The sequence below is a fragment of the Diorhabda sublineata genome, chromosome 7 (assembly GCF_026230105.1).
Source record: "Diorhabda sublineata isolate icDioSubl1.1 chromosome 7, icDioSubl1.1, whole genome shotgun sequence".
Lineage (NCBI taxonomy): Eukaryota > Metazoa > Arthropoda > Insecta > Coleoptera > Chrysomelidae > Diorhabda > Diorhabda sublineata.
The window spans coordinates 31,415,275-31,430,833 of record NC_079480.1 but is presented as its reverse complement, the minus strand read 5'-3'; the positions used below and the strand labels follow the sequence as shown (position 1 = coordinate 31,430,833).

The 15,559-nt window shown below is 34.2% G+C and overlaps 1 protein-coding gene across 2 annotated transcripts in view; it reads right to left on the bottom strand.

The window, feature by feature from the left end:
• The window catches only part of LOC130446644 (uncharacterized), a 109,334-nt gene that overhangs the window by 23,684 nt on the left and 70,091 nt on the right, over positions 1-15,559 (bottom strand). For both annotated transcript variants that reach the window (XM_056783012.1, XM_056783013.1), the window contains exons 2-3: positions 5,074-5,191; positions 754-839 (exon numbers count right to left, since the gene is read on the bottom strand). In XM_056783012.1, the coding sequence (XP_056638990.1) occupies positions 754-839; positions 5,074-5,191 (204 nt within the window). The remainder of the gene's footprint in view (positions 1-753; positions 840-5,073; positions 5,192-15,559) is intronic.

Genomic DNA, 15,559 nt, shown 5'->3' with positions numbered 1-15,559 from the left:
AGCCTTGAAAGGTGCTTCCTTGCTTTTACACAAAAAAAATCATAAAGGATGAAGGAATCTCAATCTTCTAAGTAGCTCTATAATAAAAAATCGAAAAGAAACCGGTATGTTTTCCAAGAAACTGACATCCAAAAGTCGTACAGATTATAAACTGGGTGTAATATCCTTCAAGAGGAAAGCTACGCAATAAATAAGGCTATCAAACTATCTACTAAAAGTGAAAATTGCGAATATATATATAGAAAAACAATAATCAATATAGACAGGTTTAAAAACGACAAAATCCAAAGGGCTGTCACGAGGCTCTATCTTGGATTCATGACACTGAAGTAAACCTCAGTTGGATAGCTGGATACTATGAAGTGCAAGAGCAAGAACAAATAGGTTTATTAAAAGTATGACGAATTGAAAGGATGCCCAAGAGAAAGTAAGAGATGTTATTGACCCAAGAATCAGAGCCAATCATCAGGTCATATGGTCAAGCAGAATGTATGACATCCAGAGCGATTTGTTCAAGTATCAATGAAGACAAAAAATAATGAGTTCAAGGAATACTCAATCCAGAAGACCATTAATGTGACCATGGGATATTGTACTGGGAAAAAGGGTGGTAGAGAGGTTAGTTAGTGAACTAAGTTTCCAAATCGTGTGGAAAAATACGGGTAACAGAATGGGCGTTAGGCCTCCGTGTAAACTACGACCAATCTAGATCGAGGTTGACCATACTAACATAACCTAAACGAATAAACTTACCCGATAGAGTCCGTAGAGTAATATTGAGGTTGTCAATATTCCAAGTGACGAGAGAATTAGAAGAATGACGGTAAATGCCATTGAAGCTGAAAAATTGGAAACATATACAGTTAAAAGTATGATACGGTCAGTTCTTTTTACTATTTTAATGAAGGAGACAATGGTGGAGAAACAGATCAGATGCGATTTTGAGATATTTAATGCTTTTTCTAAATATATATAAAAAATAGCGGCTGTGTCCACTTTTCTTATTTTGTATAGAAGCTTAATATGTCGAATATATGGATTAGATTCAAATGTGATATAATGTTCACACTACTCGAACTACCTGAATGTATTTTTATTATACAGATTATAAAAAAATAAATGCTCTATGTCACATAAACCAAGTAATACCAAGCGGTTTGAGAAACGCGCTTTTTATTCAATTTAGCTCGCTTTAATTTCTTTTTTATTATTCTTAAGATATTTATTCAAATTATGTGTCTAAATAGTGTATAAATGTTATTTACTGTTTATAAATTATCTCATGCTTTATCAGCAAATACTTGTAAAAATTAAAATTGTGGCAACGTCGCCTATAACGGTGAGACGTTGGAAGAGGAGAGTTCGAGTTTGTACTTAGAACAAGAAACAAGTCTAGAAATACAATCAGCTAAACTATTTCAAAATCTATTTTCTTCCACCTATTAACTATTTGAGTCAGCAATATGAATATAATTCTTGTGGTCCTTATTTTGCGTTTTGCAAATAGTACAGGATTTCAGACTGCACTGGTTATGATTTCAATTTTTTAATACTTTTAATCCTGGCAAGGCCCGAAAATTTGGACAACTATAAATTAGATGGTTCTTCTTGCAAAAATTACATTTGACGTGATTATCGGGATTATATCTAAAATTATGATTTGAATTATGTAAACTCAGATGGATCTGAGATTGGCTAGGACCATTATGAGGCCTTTTGGGTTTTCTAGAAGTGTGAATAGGTGGCACATATGACTGGATTAATTTGAAAGAATGTTCTAAAGAATAAAATGTATAAAATTGAGTGATAAAAAGACCTGGGACCTCGTATTGTTACGGCGGAAAATGGTTCGTCTTCTGCGATTGGTATCTGGTAAACAATTGAAACGATGGTGATAGGTCCAGTTATTTCTAAAAAACAGGCGACCATGTGCTCCGAGTGCTTCGTGCGCGATCAAATTGATGGATTTAGCTCGTCTTGAAGACTCATACAGTCGATTGTTGTTTCGGTTCACATGCATAGACCCATGGACAGTTTTTATCCGTGGACAGTATTCATCCGTGAGTTAAAGTTTATTATTATAACATTCACGGCTGAAATTAGAGACACGGATAAAGCTTCATTCGGGTCATTTCTTTAGAAATGTCCGTATCTCTATGGTTAAAATTACTACTACTAACACATATTATATGCCATCTCAAGTATGAAGAAATAGAAGGGAAAGTTATTTATACAGAGGAATCAAAGTGAATTTTTAAATTAAGGACATAATAAACACATAAGATTAATGAAAGGTGGAAATTGTAGATTCAAAACAATATTCTACTGAAATTTTCTGAAACGAATTTTATATTTACATCTACTTTTATGAATGGTATGGAAGACAATTTATTTTCGTTATTTACTAACACGATCTTACAATTTCTTGACAGAAACGGAATAATGTTTTATTCCAACGTCCGTTCTAGAGCCTCATGCTATATTATATTTATTTGTCTGTTGATTTTTCATTCTGAGTAAAATTATCGTATATAATCAGGAATAATGTATTTTTTTAATGTAAAAAACAAGCACCACCGAGAGTAAACGTAAACGAGACATGCCTTGGTAGCTGATTCCAAAGGCGTGTCTGTTCTGAGCTATTGGTTCCGTATCTTGCTCCTCCTATTCCACTAACAACTTACAGGACAGTAGTTCTATGTTCATAATTCTTAATCGAAGTTCTGGGCGTTTGCTGCCGTGAACGTTCGTTCATATGCCACGTCTACCTGTCGAGTAGATCTTGCAAAAACTGCTCTATGCGGAAGAGACAACTTGGAAGAGCCTTTGCTGTGATAATATCGGTAAAATAGAGTCACGTCGACGACCTTCATTCTATGCTCTTAGCTGTCCAAGTTTCCGGTCAACTTTGGATAGCCTATAAGTCGAACCGCTCTCTTCTGTATTGAGTCGAGCATCTCCAGGTTATGTTTGGGAGCCGAACTCCAAATATGCGAGTAATATTCTAAAGATTGACGAATCTGGGCCTTGCAGATAACTACAAGCTGTTGCGAAGTTTCTAGTCAACTTTGGATCGCCTATAAGTCGAACCGCTCTTTTCTGTATTGAGTCGAGTTTCTTCAGGGTATGTTTGGGAGCCGAGCTCCAAATATGCGATTAATATTCTAAAAAGTAACGAGTCTGGGCCTTGTAGATAATTAGAAGTTGTTACGAAGTTTCTGGTCAACTTTGGATAGTCTATAAATCAAACAGCTTTCTTCTGTATTGAGTCGAGCATCTTCAGGTTATGTTTGGGAGCCGAACTCCAAATATGCGAGTAATATTCTAAAGATTGACGAATCTGGACCTTGTAGAGAATTAGAAGCTGTTACGAAGTTTCTGGTCAACTTTGGATAGTCTATAAATCAAACAGCTTTCTTCTGTATTGAGTCGAGCATCTTCAGGTGATGTTTGGGAGCCGAACTCCAAATATGCGAGTAATATTCTAAAGATTGACGAATCTGGACCTTGTAGAGAATTAGAAGCTGTTGCGAAGTTTCTGGTCAACTTTGGATAGTCTATAAATCAAACAGCTTTCTTCTGTATTGAGTCGAGCATCTTCAGGTTATGTTTGGGAGCCGAACTCCAAATATGCGAGTAATATTCTAAAGATTGACGAATCTGGACCTTGTAGAGAATTAGAAGCTGTTACGAAGTTTCTGGTCAACTTTGGATAGTCTATAAATCAAACAGCTTTCTTCTGTATTGAGTCGAGCATCTTCAGGTTATGTTTGGGAGCCGAACTCCAAATATGCGAGTAATATTCTAAAGATTGACGAATCTGGGCCTTGCAGATAACTACAAGCTGTTGCGAAGTTTCTAGTCAACTTTGGATCGCCTATAAGTCGAACCGCTCTTTTCTGTATTGAGTCGAGTTTCTTCAGGGTATATTTGGGAGCCGAACTCCAAATATGCGAATAATATTCTAAAGAGTAACGAGTCTGGGCCTTGTAGATAATTACAAGCTGTTGCGAAGATTATAGTCACCTTTGGATCGCCTATAAGTCGAACAGCTCTTTTCTGTATTGAGTCGAGCATCTTCAGATTATGTTTGGGAGCCGAACTCCAAATATGCGAATAATATTCTAAAGAGTAACGAACCTGGGTCTTGTAGAGGATTAGAAGCTGTTGCGAAGTATACAGCGTTTGGTTCTTGAATAGGGCTGTTCTTCTTCAAAGCTGAGTGGTTATTGATAACATTATTAAAAAAATTAACATCAGCATCCTGTAGAAATAACGAGACTTGTGATGACAAACATTTTATTTTGATATTATGTATATTCATTTATTATCACCTTCAATATAAATCCCTCCTCTATCCCTATATCGTTCCGTTCGTATCTTCCATTGTTCGAAACGGTGCAGGAAGTATTTTTCTGTCAGTTCCTTTTTTCCTTTCACAGCTTCAACATACTCAAATCTTGTTCCTGTTAATGCCGATTTGATTCATCAGACGTTAATACCTTTTCTAATAAGTTTGAGTTACTCTGAATCGCATTCAAAGGGTCAATACAAATATTTTCCGAGCTTCTTGTTGTTCACAGTTTTCGCATGTTAAATTTTTATGTAAAATTTGCAGAAACATACTTTGTCAATTCTTATAGATTCAGCGATTGCCCACGGTCAGATCTAATAAAATCACCTTCTTTTTTGGATATTTTCATCCGCATTTGACATGGAAGAGCGACCCTAACGTTAATCATAAACGCTTGAATTACTTAAAAACAAGTGGATAAGACAAAAATCCATTGCTCTATTATTAAGTCAATCAAAACAAGAAAAACAGCCTCTAGACAAACGGAAGCAACGGCTACACTGGTTTGTCTACAGACCCAATAGGCATCGCATTCGAAAGAGTAGTCTTTAGGCTTACCGCTGACAGTCTTTAGCCTTTGGCGTGTGCGTACTTTTTCTGTAGGAATGCTCGTTTCGCTAAAAATATACTTTGAAAATTACTTTTGTATTTTTTGGAGACAACCTTATTTTGCTTTATTCATAAATACAAATAATACTGGTTTACACTGTGTTACTCACTTTCTGAGGTAGTATCGTGATCGATAAAGGACACCTCCGGTTTACTGATGTTCTGAAAGTATTTCAGTTCTTCGTGAAGCATGAAAGATGAATGAGCTGCGTTCAAAGTGTAGTAAAACTGAAATGAAAAATTCATCATTATTAAACAAAATTTTCATGATTATTAAGTCTAGTCCAAGAGGTGACCAGTTTTGGAATGAATAAGGAAATATTTATATAATAAGTGTGTAAACTAGCCTATTTTTGAGGAATTTGAATATTGTCTTGATATGTAGTTTCGACGAGATGAAGGTATATAAGCAGCGGAGCCATTATACAAGAATGGTATCAATTAAATAAATATATTTCAAAAAAAACTGGGAAAATACGGTTTTAACGCACATCAAGATAAAAAGATGGAAAACATTTTTTTTAAATAAGCTTAAAACAATAATGAATGGGGCGCTTTGTTCCATAGCATACCACCTGTGGACATAAATACCGTTGGAAAATTACCAGCAAAGATTGCTCAGTACCTGAATCTACCTAATGTTGAAGGATACACAGGACATTGTTTCCGACGCTCGTCAGCGTCTCTTATGGTAGACTCAGGAGCGGACATTCTGAAAATAAAGCAGCACGGAGGATGGAGATCCAACAGTGAGGTCGAAGGCTATGTTGAGAGATAATTAGAAAATAAGAGAAAAATTGTACATGTAGATATCACAGCTTCAAATTAAATCAACATTATAAAAAAAGTTCAGGAGAATAATCACTCAGAAAATGGACTTTAAATAACTGCGTCTTTAATAATGTTGTTTTCAATGATTATAAAACTTCAAATACTATTGAATTAAAATAATGAGTTAATTAAATAACGGAATTATTTTCAATTCTTACAGTATTTAATAAATTATTCTTTGAACCATGAACAGTTACGTGAAGTCTTAACATAACCTTCATAAGTGATATATGGAGGTTTTGTAATGTCAACGAGTGACTTAAAGTGTGACAATTGATAGCGGCCTTAGATAATAGTTATTTAAGCAACAAGTGAGTAAAGTAATACTTTTTTTCACGAGTAGGACGTTTTGACCAATTCCTACGAATGAAAAAAGTTACTTTACTCACGAACGTCATACGAAACTTTTTCTACGTCCTTAGACAGAACTTTGTAATAGTAATATTAAAAATACCCTGATATTAGTACTTGAATTGGCAACATTTAACGAGTTCAAAGAAATAACACCGTCTATAGTTGTATTAGTACTCATTGGATTATTGATAGGATCGTGAACATTTACAATGTCGAACTCGTTGTTCCCGTTAAAATTTTTACTGCGGAATCCATTTTAATTTTCATTGAGTCGTCCACGTAACCCTCCGCAACTGTGTTGGATTTCCACCCACCGTGCTTCTTTAGTTGAATCATATCACCACCGGAATCCACTAATAGAGACGCCAAAGAGCGTCGAAACGTATGCCGAGTGTAGTTTTTTGGATTAGGTAAATTCAAATATGTTGTGAAGAGCGAGGGAATACTTGAAAAGATATTGATACCTACAACTTGGGTTTTGCATTTTCCATTTCTATACTACAAAAAGAAATGATCTGTTTCGATATTTTTTATAAATGTTTACCAAGTTTAATCAATTGTCAGATATTCCACCAATAACAGTAAATCGACGTTGAACATGAGTTTTTTTAACAAGTGTTGTGCTAAATAAAACATTTCCGGTATTATTAATATCGTTATACTTCATTTTATATAACTCCTGCCTCCGTAGAGCTCCTGCGATTCCGAATATTAAAGCAACCTGAAAGTTGTTACAAATAATATCTAAGCTTACATTAAAATTTTTTGCTGTCGTATCTTATGCATGAGATAATGATCGTTTGGAGCTTGCAATAGAAATTTATCAATTGCCACACGATTTTTTGGATCTAAAGCCAACTGATTTATTTTTCAAATATGCAATGAGCTTCGAGTATTTACTGATGTCTACGTCGTTATTTACCATTAGGATGTCCTTCAATTTTAAATAAGCCGACCAAAGTGTTGAAGACTTCCACATTTTGGATTTAGTTTCAAAGTTATCTAGTAACACTCTTTCTGCGAAGCTGTTTATGCCTTTTTTAGTACGCCAGTCCATACAAGAATTATATTCCTTTAAATCCCGTTCCTTGAATTTCTCATGGAGAAATTGCCGAATCAACAACATTTTCTGGTGTGCAGTATAAACTTCCTTCATTATTACTCTTCATCATTAATAAAAATACTACACTCCTTTTAATTAGACACAAAACGGATTTTCTTGAATGAATATCAAGAAATAAAAGCGACAGATTCAATAATTACATTCTTTTTGAATGGAAATGAAAAAAAAGTGATTATAACGGACGTAGAAAAAATATATTTTAATACTTAATTTTAGTTGCTTTCCTTTTATGGATGATTATCGTTTGAACTTATGATAGATTATATTTAATTTAATGAACATATTTGTCTTTTTATAACTTCTATTCATCAATCGGCATATATACAATTACGTGAATAATTTCAGTCGCTTTGAATTAGAAATCATGATATTAATATCCTATCGCAAATAATCATTAAACGTCTATAATTGTTCTAGTTATCGAATCAATAACTCAATTTGAATTGTGACATAATATTGTTTATTGAACAGGAAAACACAGATTGCTATTATACATTTCACTCGTGTACGTTGAGTTACAACAGAACCAAGGAGTATGATTATATTTCGTCATAAGAGTACATCAGCAACAGCCCTGGGATATTAGTATACATTGACGTTTGTCGGGACTAATTAACAAGCAAAACATTAACATCATCAGGGGGAATTAATTAGTGCTAAGACGAAAACAGACGTCGACAATTTGGGGGGATATGGGAGGGGATCAATTTGTCCCTAACCTGGACCATTTCTAAGAAATTCGTCTCAGCATACGTTTCATAATCAAGCAAATATCAAAAATAATATATTTTTGAGTGAGAAATATTTGCACTCGACTTGGATACATCTTCAACCAATCCAAGAATCTGTCCAAAAAACACAGTGACCTATTTCGACGAAGACTTTATTGTCTTTTTGAGACGCGTCTAGAATGATACGGATCACTTGAAATCATGTGATAGCAATGGACTGAAATTATCGTTGAATTGATCACAAATTTCTGGTTGTGTTTTCACAATGTCTTTCTCTACGTTATCAAATCATACCCCGTTATAGTTTTAACTTCTTGAAGATAATTAATGAACACAATCCCATTACTATCAGTGGTGATGTCGAGCCGAAACGCTCCGGAACATCGTTCCGGTACTTCCTTTTTGGACAGGAACGCGTTCCCGAACTAAAGATGATTTCTGAAAATGAGAGCTGGCTGACGTATTGCAAAAAATCAAAACGAATTGCTGATTTTTTTTTCTAATATTTGACGAATTTTTATATGTATTATTATAAACAAGGGCTTGAACCGAACCCGAACCGGAATGAATCGGCTTGTTTTTCCGAACCGTGAACCGGAGTCGGGAACGTTTTTTTTCTGCTGAACCGGAACTCGAACCGAACCGAAACAAATCTGTGAACCGGTTCAACGGGAATTAAACTTTATTTATAATAAAAATAAGAAGAAAAAAATATAAAATTTCAAAAAAGTAAACTCGTCTCTGGTATAGTTTATTGCCATACCCAAATGGTCCTGCGGCTAATGCTAAGAATTTTTATTATACATTTGTTGTGAACTAGAATTTCCAGATGTTGGTTTCCAGTATTGGTAGAAGTTTTGAAGTTTATTAGTTTATTACAGTGATGCTAAGAAAAATGCCGACAAACGTACCGATTTTCATCTGAAATGTGCATTGCTGGAGAATTCCCATCTTCCCTGTAGTTTTTACATTTCCCACCGTTAGTGTAAGGTTTTGAGTATTTAAAACCATTTTTTTAATCAGTGTCAAACCATCTTTGCGACAGCACATTTATAGAAAGTGAAAGTTTTAGTTAGTGAATAAGTGCCACACAAAACCTTCATTACATACAATGTAATAATAAGATTAATAAGTACTACTGTTAGCAAAATATTCTATGCTACCTAAGTCAAAGTGTCGATTAAAAAGTGTTTGTGTCAATTTCGCATATTTCTAAGAGCCTTTCGCTACAAGATTATGTGCGCGCTACATATATGTATGTAGTAGTTGCATTTTTCTATAATCTTTAATCTAATAAACTTTAAGTGTAAGTATATTTCATTATTAATAAAAAAATGTCCGTTATTTTCCTATTAAATAATTTTATTTTATTAGTAACTTCAACAAGAGTAAAAAAAGAAAAAACAGTAGCATCACCGATTTTTTTCAAAAGAAACTAAAAACTAGCAGCGAAGATGAGTCAATGACCCAGGAAAATGCAACATTGAGCCAAGTATCCAACACCAACTTCAACGCTGATCAACTTGAATCTGTTGAACTTGCAGCCATAACGTCAACGTCAACAAGTACTTATAATAATAACGATTCTGACGAAGTTTCGTGGCCTAATATTTGGAGTGCGGAAATGTGGTTAGAAAAAAAAGACAGTTTTCTTGGTTACTTTTCGAATCCGGAAAATTAGGCTGCTCTTTTTGTAACAAAATACAGCACTTAGGGGTATCTGAAACCAGTGGTGTAAATATTTCAAAGGAACGAAGTTCCACATCCGTTTCTCACTACGGTAAAGATAAAAAATCGCAGTTAACGTTATTAAGAAAAAAAAAACAACAGCGCACATTAATTCAGAAAAAATTTTAAACAGCGAACAGCATCAGCCAATAGAAAATGCAATAGACAATTTAAATAAGGCGTCTATTAAGAGCACGTCTTTAGTATTTAGAACTGCTTATTATTTATCCAAACACGACCGACCATATTCGGATTATTACTGAAATTGCAAGAATTAAATGGCACAATTTTAGCACCTGGTTTACGGTCCAGATATACCTGCACAAATATAATTAATCGCATATCCAAAAATATGAAATTAAGAATTTGTTCAGAAATTATTAAAACAAATGGAAATATTTCGATTCTCATCGATGAATCTACAACATCTACTCTAATTATATTTTTAAAATTCGAAATAAATAAAATCAGCGAACCACGATTCCTTTTTTGATTTAATAGAATTGGCCGATCAAACAGCATCCACAATTACAGAATATCTTTTAAATAATTTGGAAAAATATGGCTTTGACGGGAGTGGCTACAAAACTATTGAATAAATTTCCAAAAATAATCACGTGGCACTGTTTAAATCATCGTTTGGAGCCCTCTGTTAACGATGCTGACGCGGAAGTAAATGGTATTAACCATTTTCACATATTTATGGTTAAATTATATACAATTTATCATCAATCCTGCGCGGAAAATTTGGGAGAAGAAACTAAAAAAATAGGACGTGTTTTATGAATAAGTTGGATAGCTAGTTCATTCAAAAACTGTTAATGCAGTTTGGCAAAATTTTAAATCTCTTGCTGAACATTTTCATCAAGCCGCAACTGATGAAACTCGTTCAAATCTGATCATTGGTCTAAAAAAATATATCATGTCTAAACAGTTTATAGTTAACTTGGCATTAATGTATGACGTTTTGTATGAACTTTCCATCTTACAGAACAGAAGTGTAACGATAGTATATGCGGACAAACTAATCCGTTTTAACATATTTAGGTTGAGGACGAAAAATTTTTATGCAATCTTTGTTAATTATTGTGTAGTTGCTTTGCTATTGATCTTTTTATCAGATTGCATTGCAGAGATCTATGGAACGATAGAATTTGAGTATACAATAATAATTACCGCGACGATATCTGTGTAACCACAAAATTTAGACTTGGAGTACCTCGTAGTGTAATCTGAAAGTTTAGAGAATTACTTACTACACTTCTCAGACTGCCTCATATGGTAACCATGCAACTCCAGTTGAAATATGGTTTCTTTCTTTTTACCTTGGTGAAAAATTCAAATGTTTCTATACTGTAAACTAACCCTGTACATATCACGGTTTTTATGCGCGTCCTTTCTATAAAAAATGTGATCGTCTTCCAATATTTACTTTCTCTATTTACAGCTCTCTTATTTAGTTCTATATTGTCGTAACGCATTTTCCTTGCTCCACCCTTTGCAAACAATGTCCCAGTTTCCATTGAACTGAATAAGGGGTATTTTCCATTTGGATTGGAACACTGTCTATTATTAGGCAAGAATTATTGTTTTATTATCTTTATATTTGATGATTTATAAACACTTGTATAGAAAACTAATTTAAATCTTCTTTGTAAAGATAATAATCTCCCTTTTAATTATAGATGGAATTTTATCCTCAGTTTATAACAAATCAAGACATGAAAAATTGTGAAAACTCATAGAAAATAAGCATAGAGAGGAGCTCGCTTTAATACGATGACTGATAGTTAAGTTTTGACATATGAGAACCCTGATGTCAAAACCGACATTGTCATCATAAAGTTTGACATTTATTTGACATCAACTCGCTTCCGTTTATCTTGGTCAAAAGATGGAATCAAATGGCGAACATTTTCGTGCAATGATTTCCCATGACTTGAGCGTGGATTAAACCAACAACAGTGTACCGATCAACTCGCTTCAACATTTGGTGATGAAGCATTAACTCGAGCAGCAGTGTTTTGCTGGTTTTCCGGATTCAATTGTGTTCGCACTTCGCTACAGGATTAATTTCGTGGAGTTCATTCAAAATCAGCTGATGTACCAGCAAACGTCAATGCTGTGCGTAGAATGATATTGCAAAATCGTCATGAGACATACCGTGAGCTTTCATCATACTGTATGTCAAGACGAGTTTCCATTAAAGCAGCTTGAAATGGTCAAGTAGCAGTACATCAGTACACCACGACAACGCGAGTTCTCACACATCAGTTTGGTCAAAAACGTTTGTAAACAGTCAAAGCATGGAATTGATGGATTGCGGATACGCCGTACAGCCTTTATTTGCGAGGTCAAAGTTTCTCTACACCTCAATCAGAATGGCGATTCGTTAATTGGTTCAAACGTATTCAAATATTTGTTTTTATTTGTCTATCTGAAAACTGGAGCACGGTTAAACAAAAAAAAGGTAATTAACAGAGTATAGACTTCTGCATATTCTCATTTCCAAGATTCATTTATCGATTTTGATTAAATATTTCTAATACATATCTAAATATTCTGTTCCTGTCATTATTATATTCGACAACAGACGTAGGTCTTGAATTAGAATTCAATATATTCGCAAATAGACTGAATAGACAAGAAATAATTTCCCTAGAGTTTGGAGAGATTCCGAACAAATTTCAAACTCCACCGAAACCGTCATTATTCTGATTTGCATTCATCAAACGAAATGATATGATTACATACAGTGAATAGAACTATCAACTTTTTTTTTTCAATTCACTTGCCAAGTATTGATACGCAAATTTCAGTTAACATGATGGTAAAAAACATCAATTATATACGGAAAGTTTGAAAATTACTTGTCACATTTCGTCCTTCACCTAAATATTTACATTTTCGTACAAAATTGTTTCATTCTCTATTTGAAGATTCTCAAAGGGGTAAATACTTGGATCGCATAGTCATCGACATCTCAATGAATAACGAGACCACCATCTTCTTCTCCTATCACAAACACCCAAATCGAATACTTTCTATCGACCTTCTCTAATATACATCCACTCTTCATTGTGTGACAAATCGTCACATATGGGGTAGTGGTTTGGAGTACAAGAGTTCCAAATACCACCAAGAACAATCTCTCAGATGTACAAAGACTGGCAGAGACGAAATCATCATAGAATGACTAATCCTGGGACATGCCTCGTGATAATGCATCAAAAAAGAACAAAAAATGAACAGAAATGCTATTAAATGGTATACGGATGGACCTTAAATAGTAGATAGAACTGGAGTAGGAGCGTACGGACCCAGAACCAAACACTCTGAAAGCCTGGGCAACACACCAAGCATTTTTCAAGCAGAAATCTATACAATTGAAAAATGTGTTTAATCTGGAGAGGAACTAACGCAAACAGATCATCCTGTCCGATAGCCAAACAGCCATTGAAGCTTCAACCTCCAATATCATAAAATCCAAACCCGGGACACAACGGAGTGAAGGGAAATGAAATATATGATCAGGTCGCTAAAATTGAGGCAGAAAAACCTTTCATGGGACCTGAACCGTTCTGTGGAAATGGAAAAGAAGATAGATTAGGAGCGAAACCAATTATTGTGACAAACTAAATAGGCTGAGAAAAGCAAAGACTCTTTTGGGAAACTATAACCAGAGAAGATTTACTGAATGAACAACCTTAATAAGAGCAATCTACAGATACTAACAGAAGTTTTATTGGGGCACTGTCGCCTCAATAAACACCACATTCTCTAGAAGTGTAAGTCTATGATATGATGTATTCATCTATATGTTTATTCTGCCGATTGTCTCATTTTTTTTGTTTCATTTGTATCAATCAATATGATCGTGATTGTTTTGGTTGATACAACTCCATTGGACTGTTTCGAAAGATTTGGATTTCAAATTTGAATTTGAAGTATGCTATCAAAAGCAGGAAAGAAACTGTTGTTTCTTGTACGTTTAGTAGTGGTCATGAACCAAGTGATGGCGCTGAAACCAAAGCTCGAGTTCAGTGGCCGAAATTATGCGAATAAATTTATCCACATTGTGATCCGAGTATCCACATTGTGATCTGACAATGAGTATAAATTTTGATCATTTTCCGAATTCGCCGATGAGAACAACGTAAAAAAAGATACTAGAATCAGTGAATAAGATATAGAAAATATGAAAAACCTAACAGAAGTTCATCAAAAGGTTTGATGATATTGTATATTACATTTTATTTATGAAGAAACAATATTATGGGATTCCACCATGTCTCAAACCCATTATAATAAAAAATGCATACCTATATCAAGCGTAATGAATTTATCAATACTGGCTAGATTCAATCAATTTCAAAGAAGACAAATAAACACAAATATTTATTAAAATTGCTTTATTGTTTTTCAAAATACTTTTTGAACCAAACCCAAACCACCTTCTTCAGGTGTAGAAAAAAAAAAAAATAAAAAATTATTAGGTGCCAAACAAAGATAATACGACCTGTCAATTCGATGTTTCGACTGTTCAAAAATGATTTTGTTTGAACTGGTGTGTGCCAGCTCGTATTGTCATTTTGGGGAATGCGTTTGGATTCCCTGTTTTTATCAAACACTTTTGGCAAACAAATGATGGTGTACTGTTCAGAATTGATCTTTTGACGTTGCTTTGCTTTGTAGTTATTCCCAAAAAACAGGCGACCATTTGCTTCGAAATGCTCCGTGTTAACCATCGATGCTTTTTGGCAAAACAGCCGATTTTAGACTACTTCCACTAAATTCATTCTGCAGAGAAGTACGATTACGATTGAATTCCGAAAACCAGTGAAACACGATGGTTCGAGATGGTGTTTCATCACCAAAAGTCAAAGCCAGTTGATTGTTGGTTTAATCCACGTCGGAAGTCATATAAAATTATCGCATGAAAATTCGTTCGTGAATTAATTTAATTTTTTTATCAAGATGTATACAAGTACCTGTGAGCAACTCAAATATGACAACATGTTCTGAGTACTTTCACCATTCGAAATATATACAATTTACACCACATTCTACCAACAAGAACTTGAATTTGTGTTTGAATATCTATTGCTTTTGTGTCAAAAACAATTTCCAAACCTTTTCGTCACAATTAAATTTTTTATTAAAGCGGTTCACTCCCTAGATGGATGTAGCTCATCGTTTTGCTTGTTTTGAATAATAGTACATATCGATCGAGGTGTCGTCGGTGACATTGCAATAGAGTAGAATTATACTCGAAAGCAGCATAATTTTTTTTGTTTTTCTTTCAAATTGTCTAAAATTCAAAAGAGAATCGAATGAAGCATAATAAATGTAATTTAAGATGTAAATTAGTCATTGGATTTCAATTTTTCATCTATTCATAAATATATAACTATATTTTCGGAGTTAGGATACAAACTTCCTACTCATTAATGAAAATCAGATTTTTTTGAAAATATTCTTCACATTCGACTCCTGTGTGTCCGCTGGGAAGGTATACTACTTTGTTTTGCCGCCATTTTGGTAAAAATAAACAACAAGACGCACTATTTATCGGGTTGTGAATGACTTCGAAAAAAGTGGGATTGGATTTAGCAAATAGGCCCAAGCATGGACCGCAACGTACTGCAAGATAGGCTGAAAATATTACTGCTGTTCAAGAAAGTGTTCAAAACATCCCATCAACATCAATTCGACGCCGTGCTCAGGATCTTGGTCTTCAAAGAACAAATTTGGCCACAATTTTGCAAATGTTTTTGCATTTGTTTCCATTTAAGATTCAGTTGAGTTAAGCTACTTCCAGAAGACCAT